The sequence below is a fragment of the Eptatretus burgeri genome, chromosome 5 (assembly GCF_056783735.1).
Source record: "Eptatretus burgeri isolate ZD-2024b chromosome 5, Ebu_testis_v1, whole genome shotgun sequence".
Lineage (NCBI taxonomy): Eukaryota > Metazoa > Chordata > Myxini > Myxiniformes > Myxinidae > Eptatretus > Eptatretus burgeri.
The window spans coordinates 20,991,414-21,006,266 of NC_140965.1; the positions used below are offsets into that span (position 1 = coordinate 20,991,414).

Below are 14,853 nucleotides of genomic sequence, written 5' to 3' on the forward strand. Positions count from 1 at the left end.
ATTTCAAAAAGTTGTGGACGAGTTATGACAAAACTCAGTGGACGAGTTGGTTAGGTGACAAGAACAAGCCAATTAGATTTTGGTTCAGGTCCGGATGTAGATCCAGCCTATCAGTGGGATAGAAAATGTAAACTGTTCAGCCTGGTGGAAGCATGCACTTTACTGAGTGACGTTTCAATTACTCCTTTTATCCTGTGTCCGGAAACTTAACACTTCACAGCAAGCATTACTACCTGATTAGCCTGTGGAGTTCTAAAGTTTATTATTCTGCAAACTATGTAACCTGAATCAATCAGAATTAAATCTAAGAAAAATAAGAGACTGGTCCGTAATACTTTCCTCCAGTCAAGATCCCTCTGATCTTAGCTCTCTGACGTCTCCCCAACAATTCCAGGATGTGCATGTTTTTCCAGAAATCCCCTCGTGGATAAAACTAGCAAAAACCTCAGCTTTTTGTAAACCTCAAAATGATTTCTCCAGTTTCCTGAGGCTGTTCTATCTTGTTCTTCCCTCTAGGGCTTCAAAAGCAAGCAGTGCACCACTAACTACCTCATATCATCCTTTCTACTCTCATAAATCCTACCTAACCCAACCCTCTTACTTGCAGGTTACTGTTCTCTCTCTCGTTCTCTCTCTCTCTCTCGTTCTCTCTCTCTCTCTCGTTCTCTCTCTCTCTCTCGTTCTCTCTCTCTCTCTCTCGTTCTCTCTCTCTCTCGTTCTCTCTCTCGTTCTCTCTCTCTCTCTCTCTCTCTCTCTCTCTCTCTCTCTCTCTCTCTCTCTCTCTCTCTCTCTCTCTCTCTCTCTCTCTCTCTCTCTCTCTCTCTCTCTCTCTCTCTCTCTCTCTCTCTCTCTCTCTCTCTCTCTCTCTCTCTCTCTCTCTCTCTCTCTCTCTCTCTCTCTCTCTCTCTCTCTCTCTCTCTCTCTCTCTCTCTCTCTCGTTCTCTCGTTCTCTCTCTCTCTCTCTCGTTCTCTCTCTCTCTCTCTCGTTCTCTCTCTCTCTCTCTCTCTCTTGCTCTCTCTCTCTCTCTCTCTCTCTCTCTCTCTCTCTCTCTCTCTCTCTCTTCCTCTCTCTCTCTCTCTCTCTCTCTCTCTCTCTCTCTCTCTCTCTCTCTCTCTCTCTCTCTCTCTCTCTCTCGTTCTCTCTCTCTCTCTCTCTCTCTCTCTCTCTCTCTCTCTCTCTCTCTCTCTCTCTCTCTCTCTCTCTCTCTCGTTCTCTCTCTCTCTCTCTCTCTCTCTCTCTCTCTCTCTCTCTCTCGCTCTCTCTCTCTCTCTCTCTCTCTCTCTCTCTCTCGTTCTCTCTCTCTCTCTCTCTTTCTCTCTCTCTCTCTCTCTCTCTCGCTCTCTCTCGTTCTCTCTCTCTCTCTCTCTCTCTCTCTCTCTCTCTCTCTCTCTCTCTCTCTCTCTCTCTCTCTCTCTCTCTCTCTCTCTCTCTCTCTCTCTCTCTCTCTCTCTCTCTCTCTCTCTCTCTCTCTCTCTCTCTCTCTCTCTCTCTCTCTTTCTCTCTCTCTCTCTCTCGTTCTCTCTCTCGTTCTCTCTCTCGTTCTCTCTCTCGTTCTCTCTCTCTCTCTCTCTCTCTCTCTCTCTCTCGTTCTCTCTCTCTCGTTCTCTCTCTCTCGTTCTCTCTCTCTCTCTCTCTCGTTCTCTCTCTCTCTCTCGTTCTCTCTCTCTCTCTCGTTCTCTCTCTCTCTCTCTCTCGTTCTCTCTCTCTCTCTCGTTCTCTCTCTCTCTCGTTCTCTCTCTCTGTGTGTGTCCAACTGTTCCCACAGTCAGCCTTTTACCCCTTCACCTCACTCTTCCAACAGTCTAGATCTTGTATAGAAAAAATATATATAACTACACAAGTAAAAACTAAAAAAAAAAAACGAAAACGGCACTCGTTGAGCGCATAGTCTCACCTCGCGCACTCATTCTGAACAAAAATACCATCATTAACTGCACACGCGACTATTATGGCCCACTGCTATTGTGGCCCATATACCCGTATTATCCATATACCCGATTATGTCACAGTTTTTTGGCACGGGTTATGAACATCATGAATTAAATTTTTCACTCGCTTCCGGTCATAGATCAGATACAAGAAGTTTCAGATTTTTAGAATAAAGATTTCAATTCAACAAATTATGGCTGGAACACCGATGAAGTCATCGTTTTCACCCTATATACCCCATGGGGAGTTGATGACATATGCCAAGTTTCAATCTTTTTCGTTGAGTGTTTTCAGAGAAAATGACATCCAATTTTTTTTCCCTTAATCCAATAGGGCTGCCACACCATGTGACCTATGACGTCAGGGTTAGCAAGAAAATATTCTCCATGGGGAATCCCTCGTATGTTAAAGTTTCGCACTGATCGGCCAAGCGGTTGCAAAGAAAAACATTTTTACAGCGAAAACACACACACACACACACACACACACACACACACACACACACACACACACACACACACACACACACACACACACACACACACACACACACACACACACACACACACACACACTTCGTGGTGAGACTAAAAAAAGGTCATGAAGGGTTGGATGAAGAATGATATTTAAACATTTTCGGCATCTCGACATTTCTTTTTCACTTAATCCCTCAAGTTCATTTTATTGAAAGAGCGTTTCAGCAAATGTTAAGCAATTAAACACACACTAAAATACAATATGCTCCAGTTAAACAGCATGTAACGATGAGTTACCCCAAATCCTCGTTAAGATTTGCCAATCTCCATTTGTCGGCCAGTTTCGTGTTCCTAGTTGAACTTATGGTTCATCATACTCGTAGCCTTGGTGGAAATCCCATAAAATACTTTTCCATCTGATGTCATATCATTGTAGACACTCGCATTAACGTAGATCGGTTTCCACTGATATCTTTACCCTGTGTACAAGCTCCACTTTGAGTTTCTACACTCCACTTTGATCAGTATTAAAGAGAAAGTAGCACCAGCACATTTTTTTTGAAAAGCTCGAGTTCAAATCCAAATCGCATTTCAGCACAAGGGAACAATTACACAACGTAACAACAAACACAAAACAAACGTTACACGAACGAACCGGAAGGTAGAGGCCCGTAGACTGTCTCCTGATTGGACGAGATTGTATGTGTGCCACATGTCTTCCGACTCATCAGGTATCAGAGTTACTTGTCTGGAACAAAGATTGTTTTTTTTAAGCAAACAGTTAATAAATTATCCAATTGTGACACGAATAACGCATCCTACAAACTTTGAGAAGGTAAATCTCCATTCTTCATCACTTCAACTTTCATTTCAAAAAACTTCAGAACCAATCGATTGATGCAAGCATTAGTAATCCCTTGTGGTATATTATTGAGTTATCTCGTTCCGTCAAGTCACGTCTGATGTCTGGTGACATTCATTTTCAGATTTCTCCAAATATCCCTATCCTGCACTACTGCTTGCCAAAGCTCTGGTAAAGAAAGCTTGGTTGCAGCCTTTATCCCATCTATCCAGCACATTTATGGTCTGCCTCTTCCTCTTCTTCTCTCAATCATGGTTGACTTCAACCAGAATGGTTGACTTCTCCAGACTTTCATTTTCCTGTGAAGTAACAGCCGCCAAAATGGATTTGGCATAAACCACAAAGAGAGCCCTTTACGTGGAATAATTGGTGCAACAGGATAGCGCATAAGTAACACTTTTGAGCTTTCCCATGTAGTTTCGGTTCCCAACCTGACGAGAAACTATCATATTTGTGCTTCACAGACTGAACACTGCATCAAAAAGTTCACATCCCTCGGTCGTTAAGCTGTATGTCATGTCTGCTAGCATTAGTTTGGGGACGTTAAAGACCATAAGGTGTCTTTCACGAAGAGTAGGCGAGTTAGTTTACCGTGTAGAAGTGGTTGAGTTGGTTTAGTGACAAGAGTAAGCCTATTAAATTTTAGTTGAGGTTGACCAGATCGAATCCAGATCCAGCCTATCAGTGGGAGACAAAACGAAAACTAATCAGCCAGGTGGAGGTATGCACTCTACTGAGTGGCTGTTCTAATTTGTGAAAATCATTCACTTGTAAGCTGAATAAGCACAACTTCAATGTATTAAGGAGAGCGGGGAAAGCGGGGACAAAAGGAAGGAGAGGAAGAGAAGGGGGATGGAGTAAGTGGGGTGGGGGAGGAAGAGAAGAGGGAGTGAGTGAGGTGGAGGTAGGGATGAGTGCCTCGACAGTGGAGGAGAGGAGATGGGTGTAGAGGGAGAGGGGCGGGGACTGAGTGGAGAAAGAGCGGTGTGTGTGTGTGTGTGTGTGTGTGTGTGTGTGTGTGTGTGTGTGTGTGTGTGTGTGTGTGTGTGTGTGTGTGTGTGTGTGTGTGTGTGTGTGTGTGTGTGTGTGCACACAGGATTAAGATAACAGGCTGGGGTACTAGGTCCAGCAGGTCAGCCCAGGCTGCGCTACTGATTGATAACCAGAGCGTACCAAACTGATCAAGATGGTACTGGCTCTGCCAGGTGTGCAGCAGTTCAGAAGGGAGGTCCGGCTAGGTAGTTTGAATGTGGGATCAATGGAGGGGAGAGGAGTCGAAGTGGTAGAAATGATTCAGAGAAGGAGGTTGGAAGTGCTGTATGTGCAGTCAACCAGATGAAAGGAGACAAGGTGAGGAGGTTGGTAGGAGGATACAAGCTGATGCACATGGGTGGGGATAGAAGGAGTAACGGCGTTGGAATAATACCATTTTACAGGAAGGGAATTCCAAAGCGAGACAGCATGAGGGATAAAACTATTTGCACAGCCTTTCTTTCTACACTTTGGATCAGCTATAGTGAGTGCATGGGTGTGCAGAGATGGCAAACAGTCTTGCGTCAAAACACTCTTCCAGGAGGAACCAAGTGAGAAAGTCCAGCAGAACATTTGCCATGAAAAAATCTGCAGAACAAACTAAGAGTGGCAACTGACCTATGGTGAGAGAGAGCGGTGGAAGAGTTTAACCCATCTCCACACCAACAAGGTTCACTATGCGTTTCTGGAGCCTATCAAGTAAAGATAAGTGACAGGCCTGGTGCTCCAGCGAAAATGCGGCACATACTCCATGAGGGGATGCATCGTTGTCTTATACAGGAACAAAACAGCATCAGGAAGTAAATACCTCTGCGCTTGATAAAGACAACAAACTCACTTGTAAGCACTCCCAGAAATACCAGAAATGGACTTATCCCAACGGAGGTTAGATGAGATGTCCAGACCAAGAATCCAAAGCTCAGATGATTATGTTAAGGTTGAAGATCCCATGTGCACAGAAGGGAAAGACCTGTTTCTAGAGCGAGACATGGACAACAATTTAGTTTTCTTTGCATTGAAGGTTACCAGCTAGTCATGCCCCCACTTTAACACAGTCTCTAAAGTCTAAATCATTGTCTAGTGAAACTACAATCTCATTATGAGTAGTGTTGAGTGAATCAGCAGATGTACAGTATAGTGAGGAGTCATCAGCATACATGGCTAGCTGAGACAAAACATTAATCAGGAAGATCATTGACATAAACAAGGAACAGAGTGGGACCAAGGACAGAGCTATGTGAAACACCAGAATTGACGGAGCAAGTAGAAGATTGACCCTCAAGTACCACCATCATCTTGCAACTTGTAAGGAAAGTGAAAATGATTGAATGCTTCACTCCAGATACACAATACGGCTGAAGCTTGTGGAGCAGACCCTTGTGCCACACTTTATCAAACGCTTTCGAGATATCCAAAGCAACTAATTGAGCTTCACCTTTGAGCTCCAATGCCCTGTTGAAATGATCTGTAATCAGATATTTAGAAAGAACAGATATGTTGTTGAATGCAGGAGAGCAAGGTGGAAACACGAACTCATGAGAGCCACTTTCAAGAGAATTTTCACCAGCTAAAGGTAGGGAGTCCTCAACATAGATACCAAGACCATAAGGAGGAGGGTGATCAAATCTGTGAAAAATGTAACCAGGTAACTTGAAAAAACGGAGGATATGCCTCTGTCCAACAGACACTCAGATAGAACCAGCAGGTCAGGTGGGTTAAGTTGAACAAAAGAAAAGTTGGAGTGAATGCCTCTGACATTGGAGAAACGAAGAAGAAGGAGAAGGAGAAGAAGGAGAAGGAGAAGGAGAAGGAGAAGGAGAAGGAGAAGGAGAAGGAGAAGGAGAAGGAGAAGGAGAAGAAGAAGAAGAAGAAGAAGAAGAAGAAGAAGAAGAAGAAGAAGAAGAAGAAGAAGAAAAAGAAGAAGAACAAGAAGAAGAAGAAGAACAAGAAGAAGAAGAAGAAGAAGAAGAAGAAGAAGAAGAAGAAGAAGAAGAAGAAGAAGAAGAAGAAGAAGAAGAAGAAGAAGAAGAAGAAGAAGAAGAAGAAGAAGAAGAAGAAGAAGAAGAAGAAGAAGAAGAAGAAGAAGAAGAAGAAGAAGAAGAAGAAGAAGAAGAAGAAGAAGAAGAAGAAGAAGAAGAAGAAGAAGAAGAAGAAGAAGAAGAAGAAGAAGAAGAAGAAGAAGAAGAAGAAGAAGAAGAAGAAGAAGAAGAAGAAGAAGAAGAAGAAGAAGAAGAAGAAGAAGAAGAAGAAGAAGAAGAAGAAGAAGAAGAAGAAGAAGAAGAAGAAGAAGAAGAAGAAGAAGAAGAAGAAGAAGAAGAAGAAGAAGAAGAAGAAGAAGAAGAAGAAGAAGAAGAAGAAGAAGAAGAAGAAGAAGAAGAAGAAGAAGAAGAAGAAGAAGAAGAAGAAGAAGAAGAAGAAGAAGAAGAAGAAGAAGAAGAAGAAGAAGAAGAAGAAGAAGAAGAAGAAGAAGAAGAAGAAGAAGAAGAAGAAGAAGAAGAAGAAGAAGAAGAAGAAGAAGAAGAAGAAGAAGAAGAAGAAGAAGAAGAAGAAGAAGAAGAAGAAGAAGAAGAAGAAGAAGAAGAAGAAGAAGAAGAAGAAGAAGAAGAAGAAGAAGAAGAAGAAGAAGAAGAAGAAGAAGAAGAAGAAGAAGAAGAAGAAGAAGAAGAAGAAGAAGAAGAAGAAGAAGAAGAAGAAGAAGAAGAAGAAGAAGAAGAAGAAGAAGAAGAAGAAGAAGAAGAAGAAGAAGAAGAAGAAGAAGAAGAAGAAGAAGAAGAAGAAGAAGAAGAAGAAGAAGAAGAAGAAGAAGAAGAAGAAGAAGAAGAAGAAGAAGAAGAAGAAGAAGAAGAAGAAGAAGAAGAAGAAGAAGAAGAAGAAGAAGAAGAAGAAGAAGAAGAAGAAGAAGAAGAAGAAGAAGAAGAAGAAGAAGAAGAAGAAGAAGAAGAAGAAGAAGAAGAAGAAGAAGAAGAAGAAGAAGAAGAAGAAGAAGAAGAAGAAGAAGAAGAAGAAGAAGAAGAAGAAGAAGAAGAAGAAGAAGAAGAAGAAGAAGAAGAAGAAGAAGAAGAAGAAGAAGAAGAAGAAGAAGAAGAAGAAGAAGAAGAAGAAGAAGAAGAAGAAGAAGAAGAAGAAGAAGAAGAAGAAGAAGAAGAAGAAGAAGAAGAAGAAGAAGAAGAAGAAGAAGAAGAAGAAGAAGAAGAAGAAGAAGAAGAAGAAGAAGAAGAAGAAGAAGAAGAAGAAGAAGAAGAAGAAGAAGAAGAAGAAGAAGAAGAAGAAGAAGAAGAAGAAGAAGAAGAAGAAGAAGAAGAAGAAGAAGAAGAAGAAGAAGAAGAAGAAGAAGAAGAAGAAGAAGAAGAAGAAGAAGAAGAAGAAGAAGAAGAAGAAGAAGAAGAAGAAGAAGAAGAAGAAGAAGAAGAAGAAGAAGAAGAAGAAGAAGAAGAAGAAGAAGAAGAAGAAGAAGAAGAAGAAGAAGAAGAAGAAGAAGAAGAAGAAGAAGAAGAAGAAGAAGAAGAAGAAGAAGAAGAAGAAGAAGAAGAAGAAGAAGAAGAAGAAGAAGAAGAAGAAGAAGAAGAAGAAGAAGAAGAAGAAGAAGAAGAAGAAGAAGAAGAAGAAGAAGAAGAAGAAGAAGAAGAAGAAGAAGAAGAAGAAGAAGAAGAAGAAGAAGAAGAAGAAGAAGAAGAAGAAGAAGAAGAAGAAGAAGAAGAAGAAGAAGAAGAAGAAGAAGAAGAAGAAGAAGAAGAAGAAGAAGAAGAAGAAGAAGAAGAAGAAGAAGAAGAAGAAGAAGAAGAAGAAGAAGAAGAAGAAGAAGAAGAAGAAGAAGAAGAAGAAGAAGAAGAAGAAGAAGAAGAAGAAGAAGAAGAAGAAGAAGAAGAAGAAGAAGAAGAAGAAGAAGAAGAAGAAGAAGAAGAAGAAGAAGAAGAAGAAGAAGAAGAAGAAGAAGAAGAAGAAGAAGAAGAAGAAGAAGAAGAAGAAGAAGAAGAAGAAGAAGAAGAAGAAGAAGAAGAAGAAGAAGAAGAAGAAGAAGAAGAAGAAGAAGAAGAAGAAGAAGAAGAAGAAGAAGAAGAAGAAGAAGAAGAAGAAGAAGAAGAAGAAGAAGAAGAAGAAGAAGAAGAAGAAGAAGAAGAAGAAGAAGAAGAAGAAGAAGAAGAAGAAGAAGAAGAAGAAGAAGAAGAAGAAGAAGAAGAAGAAGAAGAAGAAGAAGAAGAAGAAGAAGAAGAAGAAGAAGAAGAAGAAGAAGAAGAAGAAGAAGAAGAAGAAGAAGAAGAAGAAGAAGAAGAAGAAGAAGAAGAAGAAGAAGAAGAAGAAGAAGAAGAAGAAGAAGAAGAAGAAGAAGAAGAAGAAGAAGAAGAAGAAGAAGAAGAAGAAGAAGAAGAAGAAGAAGAAGAAGAAGAAGAAGAAGAAGAAGAAGGAGGAGGAGGAGGAGTAGGAGGAGGAGGAGGAGGAGGAGGAGGAGGAGGAGGAGGAGGAGGAGGAGGAGAAGGAGAAGGAGAAGGAGAAGGAGAAGGAGAAGGAGAAGGAGAAGGAGAAGGAGAAGGAGAAGGAGAAGGAGAAGGAGAAGGAGAAGGAGAAGGAGAAGGAGAAGGAGAAGAAGGAGAAGGAGAAGGAGAAGAATACATCAGTCAAAGTTACCCAAACAAATTCACAAACCAGTCCAAGAGACTAAATAAGGGCCCACAAACTCATGCGAACACATTGTCATAACAGTGCCACTCTGATGGCCTCAGGAATGCAACTGAAAATGGCTGCACAGACCACTCACTCCATGCATGTCCATGGCAGTACAACCATTTTGACATTTTACACCTGTTGATATATCAGCCTCTCGAAGCATTACCAGAGTTTGGGACCCTGCATGCCTCGTGGTTGCAGCAGGTTGATCAGCATCTCAAGGAGATGGGGATGGGCCAGGCATCTGCCTGGGGGATGGCCAGACGGAGGCTCCTGGAGTACCGGTGGAAAGTGGACGCAGCGACGTGCAGCTCTGGCGCATGCTCCCATACTTGACCTGACCTGACTAACAGGCGGTCATGACCTGTGATATGTTTATTTCCTGTACCCTTCAGAGAGACAGAATTAATGAGATCCCACAGGGAGTCCTGGACAAGAAGGATGCAGAATAACAGAGACTAGAAATGGCAGAATGGAAGAGAAGAAAGGAGAATATAAAGAGGGGAAAAGAAGAAGACAAAGACGAGAAAGAAGAAGACAAAGACAAAGAATAAGAATTAGAATAAGATTACCAGGTGTCATTCACCTTGTCCTGAAAAAAGGAAAACCCTCTTCACATGACCACCGTGAAGGTGGGAGTGACGAGGCCAGGCGGAAAAATAAATTTTCCGACCCCCAAAGATGTGACTACTCTTAATCTGGTGCCGACCCATTGACCTGCCTGACGAACTAAGACCTACCAGGAGCAAAGCTCCTGCCAGTACAAGTCTCCAAGTCACATGAGCACACAAGATTCCCCACTACAATCAAAGTGGTAGTCACGATCGGATAAGAAATCAAATGTTGGTATATGGGCCACAAACGGGAAGGACTGGAGCAGAGAAGTCGTTGTTCAGGGACGCAATGGAGAGGATGGGAATGGTTGAGCTGGAGGTGATGCTGTGCATTGCGTGGGACTAACGCGCACATGGGAGTAACAGAACTGGCTGAAGAGGAATGCGTTGGTAAATTTGGTTCGGGAATGAGGAATAGAGAGGTTCAAGAGCTGGTGTCGAGGAATGCGATGGCCAAAGCTGGTTCATTCTTTCAAAAGTGGGGAAGCCACAAGATTATCTATAGGAGTGGACAGCATAGAATAGAACTGGATTTTGTGGTGGTGAGAAAGTGACAGTTGTGGAGGGTTAAGGATTGTAAGCCAGTGGCAGGAGAGCATGTTACCACCCAGCACAAGCCTGTGGCGTTTGTGGTACAGATGAAGAAAAGGAGGGAGATTAAAAAGCAGGGGTCAGAAAATTATTAGTTGGGGGAAGTGTCGGGGCAACGTCATCATGGAGCACCAAGGAGAGGATGAGGGCCAGGTATGAGCAATGGAGTGAGGAAACGGAAGGTTTGGAGGAGTGGAAGAAGTAGGGAGAGGCATTTAGGGGAATTGCAGAAGTTTTACGTGGAAGGACATCAGGAAAGGGTGCATCGTTGAGGGATAGAAACAGGTATGGTGGATGAAGGAAGTAGCAAAGGCCATGAGTGAAAATAAGGATATTTAGAAGTGGATAGAGAAGAACAAGGATAGAGGGAGACAACTGGATGCAGGGTTGCTGTACCTATATGGGCAAAAGACAAAAGCAGCAAGGAGAGCTGTGGATAAGGTGAGAAATGACATGAAAGAGGAGTTGAACAACAACTTGGAAGAGGGTGGTGAGAAGAAGATGATCTATAAAATGACTCATGACAGGAATGGGGATAGCAAGGATATGAAGGGGTGGGGAAGGGGTGGTGATTAAGGATGGTGGTGGGAGGCTTGTGACAGAGAGGGGAGAGGGGCAGTATTGAAGGTGTGGGAAAGATATTTCCAGGACCTGTTGAACCGGGGAGGAAGTAAAGGAGATCTGGAGCTGAACTGTGTTATGAAGAGAGGAAAGTGGAGTTGGTGGAGATCACAGAGGCGGAGGAGGTGCAGACTGCATTCTTCTTCTTGGATATGGCAGCTTGGCTGCCGGGTAGCTATCATTTTGATGGGATGCGACTATGCCGCTGATGCTGTGCCCCAAAACCAGTACACTGGTACTCATTTTGCCAACCTCAGAAGGATGACAGGCTGAGTCATCCCCACCTGGTGTTAATTCAGCAGCCAACAGGGCTTGAACTCAGGACCCTAAGACCCCAAGCCAACCACCCTAACCACTAAGCCAACACCAGGCTGCAGACAGCATTGAAAAGGATGGATAAGGAGGAGTGCCAGGCATCGATGAGGTGTGCACAGAGATGATAAATGTAGCAGGGGAAGTCAAAGTCAGTTGGAGGAAGAGGCTGTTGAATGTATGTATGAGGAAGGGTTCAATTCTGGAGGATTGGAGGACAGGGTTCATTGTGCTGATATGGCAGTGAAAGGGCCATGTTCAAGATCCAGGGAAGTACAGGGGCATTACATTCCTAATTTATGGCATTAAGGTGCTGGAGAGGATTCTGGATGGGAAAATAAGGAAGAGTGTGAAAATGGAGATCAGAGAAGAGCAGCAAGGGGTTAGAAAGGGAAGGGGGATGACGGATGGGATGTCCATGCTGAGACAGCTAGTGAAGAAGAGGCTGGAGGTGCAAGGTGAAATGGAATTAGGATTTGTGGACCTGGAGAAGGCTTATGACACTGTCCCAAGAGAGATGGTGATGGTGACACTGAGATGGATGGGAGTGCCGAAAGAAGAAGTTAGGTTGGTGCAAGGGATGTACAAGGGAACGAAGGAAAGAGTTTTGGTTGGTCCTCGGATGTCTGAAGAATTTAGTGTGAACATTGGTTTGAAGCATGAAGCTCTCTCAGCCCACTCATAAGCCTGGTGTTGGCTTTGTGGTTAGGGTGGCTGGCTTGGGATCCTAGGGTCCTGAGTTTGAGCCCCGCTGGCTGCCGAGTTAACACCAGGTGGGGGTCGACTCAGCCTGTCATCCTTCCGAGGTCAGCGAAATGAGTACCAGTGTACTGGTAGAGGGGCACAGCATCAGCGGCACAGCCATGCTCCAAGAAATGTCAGCTACCTGGCAGCCAAGCTGCCTGTCATACGCAAGAACAGAACAGAACCCACTTATGTTTACCAGGGTGATGGAGCTGGTAAGCAGGATGGTAACCGTGAGGGGTAGTATGGGGAGGATGTCGTATGCGGACGATCTGGCTGTTGTTGTGGAGAGTAGGCGGGAGATGCAGAAAGGAAGTACTGGGGGAGTGGAAGGAGGTATTTGGGAAGCATGGGCTGAAGAAGAGTATGGAGAAGACTGGGAGATGTGGGTCAGGCAGCAGAGAAAACAAATGAATATCAGGTTAGAGGATAAGGAGATCAGGCAGGGAAATAGGTTTGAGTATCTGGGAGGAACAGTGACTGGGGATGTCAAGTCGGAGGCAGAGGTGCGGAGGAGGATTCAGGTGGGTGTGAATGTAAGGAAGAGGGACGAGGAATTAATGGCAGACAGAAAGATATCAAGGAAATTGAAAGGGAAGGTTCTGATGTCATGTGTAATGGCAGCCAATCTTTACTGTCTGGAGACGGTGTCACCGAAAGCGAAACAACAGAGGCTGCAGGTTTGTGAGAACAACTGGGTCAGGAGGATTGCAGGAGTGAGAAGGGTGGATAGAAGGATGATGGATGAACTGATGGAGGAGATTGGTGTGCAGATAAGCTTGACAGGGAGGTTCGTGAAATGTCGGCTGAGATGGGCTGGACACTTGGTGCGGATGGGGGGAAGAGAGAATGGCAAAGAGAGCAGATAGATTGAGGGAGCAATGTCGGAGGAAAAGAGGTAGAACAATGGTTGAGATGGGAGGATTGCGTGAGGAGGGATATCCGTAAGATAGGGGTGGTAGAAGAGTGGAGAGAGTTGGCTGAAGACAGAGGGAAGTGCAGGAGTATCGTGGTCAAGGCAGGGCAGAAGCGTAGTGCTATTGGACCTCACACATTATGAAGGGAAGAGGAGAAAAACAAGAAGTAGTAGTAGTTTGCACGGATTGGCAGTTTATTTGTATTTCTGAACGAGTCCATCAATCCTGGTGCCTGGTGTTTTCTTCATGGTTAGGGTGGTGGGCTTGGGATCCGAGGGTCCCGAGTTCAAATCCCGCTAAGCTGTTGAATTAATACCAGGTGGGGTTAATTCGGCCTGTCATCCTTCCGAGGTCGGCAAAATGAGTGCCAGCTTGCTGGTATCCTGTGTCGGAGTGGTGACCCGTCCAGGATTGTGACCAATAGTCAAGGAGACTGCTTAAGCAACACCAACGTTCTGCACAGAGGATGGTCCCGATATCCTCCTCCTCCTCCTCCTCCTCCATCAATCCCAAAAGAAAAGTTAAGCAATTGATTTTCAACTCGACCACAAGACGGATTCCGACGAAATTTGGTGGACAGCTTGGGTGTGTGCCAAGGAACGATCGATTCGGTTTTGGTGAAGATCCCAATCCAAATCGGGCCTAATCAGACTCGGTGCGATACAAAACGTAAACTGTTCAATGTGGCCGAGGTAAGCGCTCCACCGAGTGCCCGTCCGAATTTTCCTTGTTTATATAAAACTCACTCACTCACCCAAAGCTATCTTTATCCAGGTTTTTATTTATCAGCTTCATGGTGCTGTCAGCCGCCTGTCGTCCTGAAATACAACACACCATCAAAGCGTCACCGTCACGCGATGTTCACCCTGACAGGAATACATTTTTCAAACTCAATACTGTGAGGTAATTTTTTTTAACTTTTAAATATAAGCTTTAAAAAAATAAAAAATAAAAAATAAAAAAAACAAGCACAAGGAATTTAATTTACCTCAAAACCTTCAACATAAAATCCGGAAACAACCAACACGACAACAGCTCCGCGCCAAGATGCTTTGTTCTGAGAATGCACTTCCTGACCATCATACTGACGGGGTTCTTTCATTCATTCATTCATTCATTCATTTCAATTTTGGAGGCTGATAAATAACAAATAGGATAAGGAAATTCGTTCCACCAAGAAATAACTGAAAATTTAATACTTTGCAAAAATCATATAGACATTGACGCTACTTTCTCCATCATGGCCACCAAACATTGTTCATTGTTAAAATCCCGTAACCTTTTTTCTCAGCCCACACCCATCCAAGACGAGTTTATCACGAGAAAGGCGTCTGTCTGACGTACATGCAAATATGTTTATAAATTTCATACAGATGTTTTCATGTTGAGACTCGTCGAAGTTGCATCCTGAGGTGTGTTCCATTACCAATTATCTTGTCAGGCGCAAGCAAGCAACCAAGCAAAGCGGTTGATATAGGGAACGCTTGACTTGGCAAGCGATAGCAAGCCGATTGGTCGTGGAACACCAATGTTCATAAGCAGGACTTGCATAGAAAGAAGGAACACACTCCTGAATGGCGATTAAATACGTCGTGTCTCGGGACAGAGCACCGTCCGCAATACCTGGGTGTGTTCCGTTAACAAGCAGCTTGCTATCGCTTGCCAAGACAGTCGTTCACTTGCTATACCTTATTTACAAGGACGTCGAGGCTGAAAGCGATTCTTATTTGTCCCTCGTTGCTGTGCTGATCCATGTATTCCTCTGGTAGGGTGATTTGCCCAGTGCACCTCCACTGCTGACTTGAACTGGTTGACCGTTTTTGCGTTGACTGTTCTTTCAGGTAGTGAGTTGCAGTTGGATGAAAATGCATTCTGCCTTAGTTTGATTCTACAGTGATATTGTTGCGGGGCCAGGTATCGGCTGCGAGCACGACCGCTCGATGGAGCAGCAGAGTCGGCTCAACCGATCACCCGGAATTTGTAGGTCGCCACCCCGGAGCCGAAGGGTGCCTTATCGGACCGAAGTTTGCCAATAGGTCGACCACGTGGGGTAGGGTCGATTGCCAATTTCAATTTACCTAAATAGCCACGT

General features: G+C 43.8%; 1 protein-coding gene across 5 annotated transcripts in view; it reads right to left on the minus strand.

The window, feature by feature from the left end:
• PELO (pelota mRNA surveillance and ribosome rescue factor) overlaps window positions 1–13,852 on the minus strand; it is a 41,658-nt gene extending 27,806 nt beyond the window's left edge. For 4 of the 5 annotated variants that reach the window (XM_085880978.1, XM_085880980.1, XM_085880976.1 and 1 more), the window contains exons 1-3: window positions 13,750–13,852; window positions 13,516–13,579; window positions 3,062–3,154 (exon numbers count right to left, since the gene is read on the minus strand). In XM_085880978.1, coding sequence (XP_085737104.1) covers window positions 3,062–3,154; window positions 13,516–13,556 — 134 coding nt within the window. In that variant the 5' untranslated portion in view covers window positions 13,557–13,579; window positions 13,750–13,852. The remainder of the gene's footprint in view (window positions 1–3,061; window positions 3,155–13,515; window positions 13,580–13,749) is intronic. The other variant, XM_085880977.1, reaches the window with a different exon arrangement.
• Between the last annotated feature and the right edge of the window lie 1,001 nt (window positions 13,853–14,853).